General features: G+C 38.2%; 1 protein-coding gene across 5 annotated transcripts in view; it reads left to right on the top strand.

The window, feature by feature from the left end:
* Positions 1-1232: 1232 nt before the first annotated feature.
* LOC141753307 (stromal interaction molecule 1-like) overlaps positions 1233-12153 on the top strand; it is a 102289-nt gene continuing 91368 nt past the window's right edge. For 3 of the 5 annotated variants that reach the window (XR_012590427.1, XM_074611831.1, XM_074611834.1), the window contains exons 1-2: positions 1233-1375; positions 5162-5320. Coding sequence is in view for 4 of the 5 variants with exons in the window: in XM_074611831.1 (XP_074467932.1) it covers positions 5164-5320 (157 nt within the window). In the remaining variant the exon portion in view is untranslated. The remainder of the gene's footprint in view (positions 1376-5161; positions 5321-12153) is intronic. The other 2 variants (XM_074611833.1, XM_074611832.1) reach the window with 2 other exon arrangements.

Raw genomic sequence — 12153 nt, 5'->3', positions numbered from 1 at the left:
CTCATGAGCCTGAAACTTTACCAACATAGTCGTTCTTATCATGTCTTATTTATTTTATTTACTAATATATGTGTTGTTCTGGACCTCCATTGATTTAATATTCAGATTAGAAATTAAACTATTAGTCAGTTAATCGTAATAGTAATGAAGTAATCATTTAGGTTATTTTTTCAGGCCTCTGCACATTTTTTAGGTTGAAAAACTATTTAAGTATTTATTTTTTCGCACTCAATATTCTCCATAAAATATGCCTGGCTTGAGCAACAGATACATTTTTTAAATCATTTTATTTATTTATTTATTTATTGTGAATAAGATATGGGGATGAAAATGCAGCACTAGATTTATTTATAATAAAGTGTGAGGTCTTTATCAACAAAAGACAATTTTCTAGTCAGATGTTCTGGATTGATATAAATATGTAAATATTATTTGTGGATTTTATGTCCCTTTGTGGACGTTTTGCTTCTGTCTGTTTTTATTCCCTTTCATGGTCATTTTGCGTCTCTTTGTGGTCATTTTGTGTCTTTGTGTCATTTTGTGTCCCATCGTGGTCATTTTGTGCCCTTTTGTTGGTAAATTTTTCTCTTTGTTGTCATTTTGTGTCTGTGTCGTTTTGTGTCCTTTCATTGTCATTTTGTGCCCCTTTGTGGTCATTTGTCTCTTTGTGGTCATTTTGTGTCCCATCGTGGTCATTTTGTGCCCTTTTGTTGGTAAATTTTTCTCTTTGTTGTCATTTTGTGTCTTTGTGTCGTTTTGTGTCCTTTCATTGTCATTTTGTGCCCCCTTGTGGTCATTTGTCTCTTTGTGGTCATTTTGTGTCCCATGGTGGTCATTTTTTGCCCTTTTGTTGGTAAATTTTTCTCTTTGTGGTCATTTTGTGTCCCTTTGTGGTCCATTTGCAACTCTTTGTGATCATTTAGTGTCCTTTTGTGATCATTTTTTGCCCGTTTGTGGGCGTTTTGTGTCCCATCGTGGTCAATTTGTGCCCTTTTGTTTGTAAATTTGTCTCTTGGTGGTAATTTTGTGTCCCTTTGTGGTCATTTTGCATCTCTTTGTGGTCATTTTGTGTCCTTTTGTGGTCATTTTGCATCTTTTGTGGTCATTTTGCATCTCTTTATGGTAAAGATTAATTGAAGTTTTTTTTCATTCTGTTCTCTGAATTCGGAGCTTTCTGCGGGTCCCTGAACGCACCAGGCGGAACTCCTCATGTGTGTGCGTGTGGGGGGGGTTTTGGGTTTTCAGCAGCAGTTTGCTGAGTTTGAGTCTTCGGGCGGAGAAACGAGGAACAAACTGTCTTTATCTTTACCATCACTCTGAAGACTCTCTATCGATCCGATCAGATCGATGGATTAGAGGAGCAGCTGCTGCAGAGGTGAGATCAGACTCTTTAAACTCTTTAATCTGTGTTTCTGCTCTGAGGAGGGAAACCTGTTTTCAGGGTGTGAAAGTGAACAGCTGTCTGACCTCTGACCTCCTGAGAGACAAATACACTTTATTGATAACAACAATAACAATAATGTAAGAAGAAGAAGTTTATAGAAGCAGATCAATGAGATAAATCACTGGAGTATTGATCATCTAGTGATGCTGGTCACATGCTGCTGCAGGTGAGGCTAGTTTGTACTATTACAGATGTTATATCACTTTATACCCAATGCTTTCTTCTATTAAGTCCTGTAGTGTTTCTGTTATATTCTAATATTTACTTTGACATAATGATTATAATATTATTCCTATAACTCCTGACTGAATGACTTTAAGGCTCAGCAGTTGATTTTCTGGTTCTGTGTAATTGGGATCAACAGGAGACAGTGAACGCCTCATGTTTGTTCTTCAGATCAACATTTAAATGATTTTCTGAGTCAGACTTTGTTCTGTTTGTGTAAATATTGTCTGAAAGCTGAGTGATGAAAGGTGGTCAAAACTAGACAACAGAAGTATCATCTGTTTAGATCTGAATTCAGCTTATTGAAATGAAAGGTTTGAATGTTTGAATTAAGAATATATATAATTTACTGTAAATTAAAGTGACTGTTTGTAAGAATCCTAAATGTGTTGTTAACAGCTTCACCTGTGTCCGTTAAGTCAACTAAAGTCAGCGTCCTGTTGCTGGCGCTTGTGCTCGCTCTACATAGACATGAAGGAGCATCGCTCAACACAGTGAGGAGACACACGTCAGCTAAAAGCACAATATCACTCTATATTTCAGCTGCTTGGCAGTAATGTTAGCTGACCAGACAAAGGTCTCTCCATGAATCAATGCTGATCCTAGTGTTGGCTTTTCCCGCCTCAGCCTCCCGACCGCGGCCGGAGGGAACGGGGGAGACGATAACGTTTCTCTCTGCGGAGCCCCGTCACTTCACAAGACACGGGAAACCTCTGTTGGTCTGGAGGAGCTGCAGCAGTTATTTCTGCACAAACGTCCACTGAACATTCACTAGATATTCTCAGAGCTAAACTAACTCTTCTGCAGTGTGGAGTGAGCAGCATGCACGTGAGAGGTGGAGAGAGAGAGAGAGAAGGAGCGCGGTGTGTGAGTGAAGGCAGGCAGAGGAGCAGAGGAGCAGAGTACAGCAGAGACTCCGGTCCTGGAGACCAAAGCTACGGTCTCCTCCGCGTCCTCCGACCGCGGCCAACACTGTTTAACAGCTTCACTAGATACAACCAAGAGGTTTTGGTGCTTCACTGGAGTTTGTGTTGGAGTCTGAGTCTGAACAGCGGAGACACACGAGAGACCATGAGACACACGAGAGACCATGAGACACACGAGAGACCAGGAGACACACGAGAGACCATGAGACACACGAGAGACCAGGAGACACACGAGAGACCATGAGACACACGAGAGACCATGAGACACACGAGAGACCATGAGACACCGACCAGCAATGATTTATACGTGTAAGAAGTTACAAACAGTCCCTTTAAGGTTTTTTAAATGTCACAACGTGAAATTTAAGAACTCAAAGAGATGAATTCAGACCACATAAACATAGATATTCCAGTGCTATAAATTATTTAAATTCAGCATTATAGGTGTTCCGTTGCTGCCAAGATTCAAATCATTATGGAAATGATTTGGATAACAACATAGTGAAGAGTCCTCCTCTAATAACGGCTCCAGAGAGGGTCAGAGGTCGGTGGCTTTCTAGTATCCTGGATGGAGTACTGAACTACCGGGTCTACCGGCTCTACCGGCTCTACCGGGTCTACCGGCTCTACCGGCTCTACCGGGTCTACCGGGCCTACCGGGTCCACCGGGTCTAGACTCAGAGGCCCGGGACCAGAACCTCCGTATAAAGTGATTGTTAACATGTTGGAAAGTCAATTAATCGACCAGAAAGAGACACAAAACTACTATAGAGACACACAACGTCTCAAAGACACTCAAAACTACAATAAAGAGACGCAAAACAACTTTAATGAGACTCAAAACGAGTTTAAAGAGACGCAAACTAACCACAGAGACTCAAAACTACCGTAAAGTGACAAAACTACTTTAATGAGACACAAAACGACTACATAGAGATGCAAAATTACCACAAAATGACTCAAAACGACTATAAAGGAGGCACAAATCAACCACAGAGACTCAAAACAACCACAAAGACCTTCAAAACAACTATAAAGAGACACAAAACAACTTTTAAGAGATGCAGAACAACCTCGAAGAGACTCAAAACAACTGTAAAGAGACACAAAACAACCACAAAGACACTGAAAACTACAATAAAGAGACGCAAAACAACTTTCATGACACAAAACGACTACATAGATGCAAAATGACTACAAAGAGACTCAAAACAACCACAAAGAGACTCAACACAACTATAAAGAGACTCAAAATGGGCTTAAAGAGATGCAAACCAACGACAGAGACTCAACACAACCACAAAGACACTCAAAACAACCAGAAAGACACTCAACGCAACCCAAGACACTCAAAACAACCACAAAGACACTCAAAACAACCAGAAAGACACTCAAAACAACCACAAAGACACTCAAAACAACCACAAAGACACTCAAAACAACCACAAAGACACTCAACGCAACCACAAAGACACTCAAAACAACCAGAAAGACACTCAAAACAACCACAAAGACACTCAAAACAACCAGAAAGACACTCAACGCAACCCAAGACACTCAAAACAACCACAAAGACACTCAAAACAACCAGAAAGACACTCAAAACAACCACAAAGACACTCAAAACAACCACAAAGACACTCAACGCAACCCAAGACACTCAAAACAACCACAAAGACACTCAAAACAACCACAAAGACACTCAAAACAACCACAAAGACACTCAACGCAACCACAAAGACACTCAAAACAACCAGAAAGACACTCAAAACAACCACAAAGACACTCAAAACAACCAGAAAGACACTCAACGCAACCCAAGACACTCAAAACAACCACAAAGACACTCAAAACAACCACAAAGACACTCAACGCAACCCAAGACACTCAAAACAACCACAAAGACACTCAACGCAACCCAAGACACTCAAAACAACCACAAAGAGACTCAACGCAACCCAAGACACTCAAAACAACCACAAAGACACTCAAAACAACCACAAAGACACTCAAAACAACCACAAAGACACTCAACGCAACCACAAAGACACTCAAAACAACCAGAAAGACACTCAAAACAACCACAAAGACACTCAACGCAACCCAAGACACTCAAAACAACCACAAAGACACTCAAAACAACCACAAAGACACTCAAAACAACCACAAAGACACTCAACGCAACCCAAGACACTCAAAACAACCACAAAGACACTCAAAACAACCAGAAAGACACTCAAAACAACCACAAAGACACTCAACGCAACCCAAGACACTCAAAACAACCACAAAGACACTCAAAACAACCACAAAGACACTCAAAACAACCACAAAGACACTCAACGCAACCCAAGACACTCAAAACAACCACAAAGACACTCAAAACAACCACAAAGACACTCAACGCAACCCAAGACAACTATAAAGAGACTCAAACATCTTAAAGGAGATGCAGAACGACCACGCAGAGACTCAAAACAACTACGAAGTGATATAAACTGCTTTTATTTTGAAAATATTTGACATGTGAACAGATGTTTGAACTCCTCCTCCTCTCTCTCTGCAGACATGGAGGGTGTGTGTGTGTGCGTGTGGCTGGTGTGTGTGCTGAGTGTGTGTGTCGGGGCTCACAGTTCGTTGGACGGCGGTGACCACTCCCACCTGGACCCCCATCATCATCACCATCATCATCATCATCTGGTTTCCAACGGCAACGCAGCCTCAGGTAGGAAACACCCTTCCTCTCTGTCTGTGTGTGTGTGTGTCTGTCTGTGTTTCCATGGAGACGTTGATGGTCCCCAGAGGATGAATCCACTCAGAAATCATAGAAATCAAATGTAGCAAAAATAATATTCAAATAAATGTAGCCATTGATTAATTGATACAAATGTGTTTTAATTTGTGACTTTATTTATCTTTGTATTAATTCCCTTATTTATGTACTCTTCTGTTTAATTTTCCATTTTATTTATTATTATTATTTTTTACATTTATTTATTTATTTTTGCATTTTTATATTTTTGCATTTATATTTATTTTTAAATGTAGAAATGCATAAAGAAATGTAAAAAGAAAAAAAACAGAAATAAATAATTTGGGGTAAATAAATAAGGGGTGAAATGCAACGGGAAAATCATGCAGAAATAAATAAATAAATATATAAATGCATAAATACACACATTTCAAAATAAATATAAAATAAGTAAAAAAAAATAAATGCAAAAATAAATAAATAAACGTAATAAATAATACAAATAAATAAATACATACATTGAAAAATATAAAATAAATAAATGTAAAAAGTAATACATACATGTAAAAACAATAATACAAAATAAATTAATAAATACGTGCATTTAAAAATAAATATAAAAGAAAAAATAAATACTAACTAAATATATAAATAAAAAGTAAACGCAAAATTAAATAAATAAATGTAAAAAAAATAAATAAGGGAATGAATATAAAAGATAAGAATAAATAAAGAAGCATATTAAAATAAAATATCAATTTATGTCACAATATTTTTATTTATAAATGTCTACATTTTTTTTAATATTATTTTTGCTACATTTAATGACATATTTATTTATTTATCGAATCATTTATTTATTAAATTTTTTTTTTATTACATAGTTTTATTTGCAGCTACTAAACGTGAAGGGTTTTTCTCTTTCATTTTCCTTTCAGCAGTCTGATAAGTACAGATCTTGTTCTTGAGAAAAGACGACGGCTGTTTCTCTGTTTGTGGTTTTTACATCACAAGAGAGAAAGACACAGTGTGGTAATAGTACTTCTACTTCTACTGCAGTAAAGGACCGGAATACTTCCTCCACCACTGGAGAGATTATACTACTATATCATCACCTCCTGTCAGCTGAAAACTCCCATCACCAGTTTAATCTGTCCTCATGTTTAACATTAAAGCTGGTGTGTGTGTGTGTGTGTGTGTGTGTGTGTGTGTGTGTGTGTGTGTGTGTGTGTGTGTGTGTGTGTGTGTGTGTGTGTGTGTGTGTGTGTGTGTGTGTGTGCGTGCAGCAGAGATAGCGTAGGAGCTCGCAGCTTGCCACAACTTCCTGGAGGAGACAGAAATAGACTTTGTCTCTGCTTGGTTAAGAGGAGACTTGGGCTGCGTTCGAATAGTCCTTTTCTCTCTGGAAGGTTCATAACGGAGTGAAACGACCCAGAAGAACCTCAGGAGCAGCCGTCATGAGAGCTGTTAGAGTCCTCTAGAGCAGGGATCAGCAACCTTTACTATCTAAAGAGACATTTAGGCAAATAAAACATAAATATATATCTGTCTGGAGCATCAAAACATGTGATCATTGTGATGAAGGTAACAGTTTATAGTCTAAGTATATAGTATATAAGTCTAATGCAGTGAGGGCCAAAGAGACAATGTACTACGGAGTATTAGGGCCACATTGAGGGAAAAAACATCTGAGATTTACAGAATAAAGTCAGAATAATACGAGAAATAAAGTCGAAGGAGCGCTGGTAAAGCAGCGCCTTCTGTAGTCCGTCTTCAGAACATTGTAGTTTCACCACGGCAGCATGACGTCACTAACATCCGCCGCCGTCGCATCATCATCATCCTCATCATCATCACGGAGCTTCTAGTGAAAGAGCAGTCAGAGTCTCTGAACATCGCGGTTGTCTTTTCCTGAGTCCTTCTGAATTCTCCTTGTCATCTTTCCTTGACCTCATGACGTTCTCCATCGAGGTCAAGGAGAAGTGGTCAGGAAAAGATGTTAGGTCTAAGAGCCACTGAGAAGAGAGTAGAGACTCCATACGTCACGTCTTAAACTATAAAAGATAGATAGATAGATAGATAGATAGAATTAAATGATTGTGTTACAGCTGCAGGTTTTACAGGCAATGCACAGGAACAGTAAATAAAATGTACATATCAACACTAAAGAAACATATCTATAGAATACACAATATATATAAAGAATATTGGAATAAATATACCCGACGAATAAAATAAATAATAATAATAAAAATTAAATAATAATAAAAGCAATAAAATAAATAAATAATAATAAAAGCAATAAAATAATAATAATAATAATGAAATAATAATAAAAGCAATAAAATAAATAAATAATAATAAAAGCAATAAAATAATAATAATAATAATGAAATAATAATAAAAGCAATAAAATAAATAATAAGAAAAGAATAATAAGAAAAAAATTTAATTAAATAATAATAATAATACAAATAAAATAATAATAAAAGCAATAAAATAAATAAATGATAAAACAATAATAAAAGCTTTTACAGTTAATTTAAAAAACATTACTAGACACACTACTCAGGGCTGAAAAAAGTCCTCAAACTTTTCATTTTCAAGTAAAGATTTATAATTTAAATGTTTTTATTAACAGGTAATTCCCTAAAAACTGCTAGAATAGATCATCAGTCAAAGATAAGTCCAGGACTAGCTTACATCACAATAGACACATTTATCCAATAGACATTTTTATATTGTTTTGACAGTATATATGGTCATATTGCCCAGCCCCAAGGTGCATGATGGGAAGTGAAGTTTTCCTGGCGTGTTGGCGTGTGTTCAGACTGAGCTGATGTTCAGCGTGTGACTTTGCCTTCGACCTTCCTCCTGTTTTAATTCTATTATGATGTCGGTATATTTTTATCCTCACAGCTGCTGATCTTAATCCTCAGACTAAACTCGGACCTTTAGCTGACGCTGCCTGCTCACCTGTCACTCTCTCTCTGTCCTGCACCTCTCCTCTGTCTTCTTCTGTGGTGCGGCGGCCGTCACGCTGGATGAAGGGGGAAACTTAAGCTGGTTTTATACCGGGCTCAGTGGGCTCAGTGGGCTCGGGGCGTTAACAGCACTGGAGATACAGAGACTGTATATATCTATAGCTTTTAATTTGTTGTTCCGCATCAGATTTCAGCCGACAGGATGTACACGGTGCTGCTGCTGTTGAACGCAGCCTCCGCTGTAGTTGGGTCAGACAAACTGGAGACGACGAAGCCCCCCCCCCACCGCCGCCACCATTTAAAATAGTTTGAGTTTTTTAGTCTGTACAGTATGTACAGCACAACACACACTATAATGTCACTATAGACACAGTGAGTTACATTGTGGGCTGTTCCAAATGAACCTTAAAGGGAGATTTAACAAGTATTTAATCCTCTTATCAACATGGGAGTGGATAAATATGCTGCTTTATGTAAATGTATGTATATATTTATTATTGTAAATCAATGAACAACACAGATCAATGACAGATATTGATCCAGAAACCCTCACAGGTACTGCATTTAGCATCAAACAATATGCTCCAATCATAACATGTCAAACTGCAGCCCAACAGGCAACAACAGCTGTCAGTGTGTCAGTGTGCTGACTTGACTATGACTTGCCCCAAACTGCATGTGATGATCATAAAGTGGGCATGTCTGTAAAGGGGAGACCCGTGGGTACCCATAGAACCCATTTACATTCACTGATCTGGAGGTCAGAGGTCAAGGGACCCCTTTGAAAATGGCAGTGACAGTTTTTCCTCGCCACAATTTAGCGTAAATTTGGAGCATTATTTAACCTCCTTCATGACAAGCTAGTCTTTTTCAGAAATTTTTCTGACTTTTTGGGGATATTTTTCCGACTTTTTACTGGACATTATTCTGACTTTTTCTAACTTTTTTCCAGACTATTTGGGACTTTTTTGTAAATTTTTCAGATTTTTATTGAACTTTTTTTCTGACTTTTTTTTGTACATTTTTAAACATGTTTCTGACTTTTTTCAGACATTTTTCAGACTATTTAAAAAAAGAATTCAGACATTTTTCTGACTTTTATTCTGACTATTTATTGGACGTTTTTCTGACATTTCTTTTGGACAAACGCCCTCACACATTCACATTATCTGGAGGTCAGAGGTCAAGGGACCCCTTTGAAAATGACCATGACAGTGTTTCCTCGCCAAAATGTACCGTAAGTTTGGAGCGTTATTTAACCTCCTTCATGACAAGCTAGTATGACATGGTTGGTACCGATGGATTCATCAGTTTCTCTAGTTTCATATGATACCAGTATCTTTACTCTAGCTTTAAAACTGAGTCCGCTACAACTTAAAAATCGCAAATTGCGTTAATGCGTTAAAGAAATTAGCGGCGTTAAAACAAATTTGCTTTAACTTTGACAGCCCTAGTTTTTAGCCTATATTAGTTTACATTCAGTCAAAGTGGCACCATTAAAAAGTATGTAGAATGATCTATTAGCAGCTCCTGTTTGTAATGTACTCATTGATGTACAGACTACTATCACTGGATTCATTTGATGCTGAAGAAAACCTAAAAACATGTCTGTTCTGAGGCAAGTTCTGCAGTTATAAGAAGCTTTGTTCTTTGATTTTGAAGCAGATTTATGGATGTTAATTCACAATAGATACTGGAGATGTTTATATCATCTGGAAGTGTAAGTCACACTAAATATAAGAATATGTGAGTCTCGTCTGTGTGTTTAGATTTGACTGAGTTATGACTCCGAGAAGGAATACCATGTTTGAAACAAATTGTGGAAAACTACAATAACTAACTCAGTATTTTTACCTCACGTCTCACAGTTTTTTAAACGTCTCACGATCAGGAAAAAATGTCCACATGCACACGAGGAATATAAATAGTACTTTTTAGTTTAGGAGTAATCATGCTCTGCGTTTCGGAAGTGCAGTTCCTATAATTTGGGGTCTCTGTGGGATGTAAACAGGAAGTATAATGTTAGTTTGTTCCGCTGTCGGCCCGTTTGTTTAGGCTATATGTTTGTTTACGGTCTCCATTAAAAGAATGCAGAATGATCTATTAGCAGCTCCTGTTTATAGTGAACTCATTGATGTACAGAAAACTATCACTGGATTCATTTGACACTGAAGGAAACCTAAAAACGTGATTATTCTCAGGCAAGTTCTGCCGTTATAAGGAGCTTTATTTCTGTTTTTTCTAAGTGGATTTATGGACGTTTATCTTGATAGATATAATAACATCAAGTGTAAGTCACACTGAATATAAAGATATGTGTATCCCGTGTGTGTGTTGAGATGTGACTGAGTTCTGACTCTGAGAAGAAGTACTTTAAGTACCTTCATAAGTCATCGGTCCAAACTACAGTTACTGACTTCCTGAACACCTGCACGCACCTGTCCCACCCCCCCACACCCAGTATCTGAGCCTCACGTCCTCCGCCCAACACATCCAACATCCAACTCTCCCAGTTAAAACCAACTGAACCAGTTGGATCTCGACTGCTGGAGCTGCAGCATGTAAACCTGTCTGGTCTCTAATCTGTCCTAATATTTACCCAGAGAGCTTAGAGGCAACACACGCACACGCACACGCACACGCACACACACACACACACACACACACACACACTGCTGCAGGTTTACTGTCAGTCAGTTATCTTCAGTGTGAACAGCTGATATTTATACTCAGATCTGAATCTTCTGACATCTGGAGCAGCTGCTGCTCCATCAGTGCTAAGAAACTAAACGCAAGGAGGTCAAAGGTCTGCCGAGGTAGAAGAAGAAGAAGTGTTTACTTAGAGATAAAGAACTGGTACTACCTTTAAAAAACACTTCATGAAAAGAGTCTACAGTCTTTGGTGTCTGTGTCGTACCGAACACACCCACGTAGCCACGAGACGTTTCGTCACCGGCTCAGATCACACGTTTTGGGCGTCGCATGCACGCTGTCTGCACATGTGCAGAACACGTACGAGCATGCAGACAGAGAGAAGTGCTGTCTGCAGCCGGCTGGTGTTGCAGCATTTCACTCAATATGAGAGTGAGAAGTGTGAATGTGAAACATTATTTGGTCGGGAAAAAGTGGATTCACCTACAGTATCTATCGGGATTTAATGTTTTTAACATTTTGAAATGTTTTTAATGCCAGAATGGATTTATCTGCTTCATCTGAGTCTATGTGGAGGTAGAAGGAAGTTACCGCTTTTATTGTTGTAGTCTGAGTAACGTGACGTCATATCCGTTCCGTATCCGTCAACCAAAACAAACCTCAGAGAGTATAAAACGTCAGAGCGTCAGCGTGGATACGACCTGCACCCTCCCATGTTAAATCCAGCGTGGTAAACACTACACATCCAGTAAAGGATGGAAACACTTTGGGTTTCACACATTGACAGGAAAAGTAGAGCTAGACAGAGCAGAGCTAAAGCTGCATGCTAACGTCTAAAAAAGGCCAAAATATGTTCGAAAATAAATCCGAACAAAGGCTGAAATATGTCTGAAAATGTTTTAAAGAAGGGGTCCGAAAAAAGTCAGAAAAAATGCCAAAGTATGTTCAAACAAAATGCCAAAATATGTCTGAAAATAGTCAGAAAAAAAAGTCAGAAAAAAGCTGAAATATGTCCGAAAAAAGGCAGAAAAATTCCAAAGTATGTCAGAAAAGAGGCCGAAATATGTTCAAACAAAAGTCTGATATATGTCCGAAAAAAAGCCGAAATATGTCTGAAAATGTTTTTTTAAAAAAGGCTGAAATATGTCAGAAAAAAGGCCGAAAAAATGC

This window comes from Sebastes fasciatus, chromosome 16 (assembly GCF_043250625.1).
Source record: "Sebastes fasciatus isolate fSebFas1 chromosome 16, fSebFas1.pri, whole genome shotgun sequence".
Classification (NCBI taxonomy): domain Eukaryota; kingdom Metazoa; phylum Chordata; class Actinopteri; order Perciformes; family Sebastidae; genus Sebastes; species Sebastes fasciatus.
This window is presented reverse-complemented; position numbering and strand designations above follow the sequence as displayed.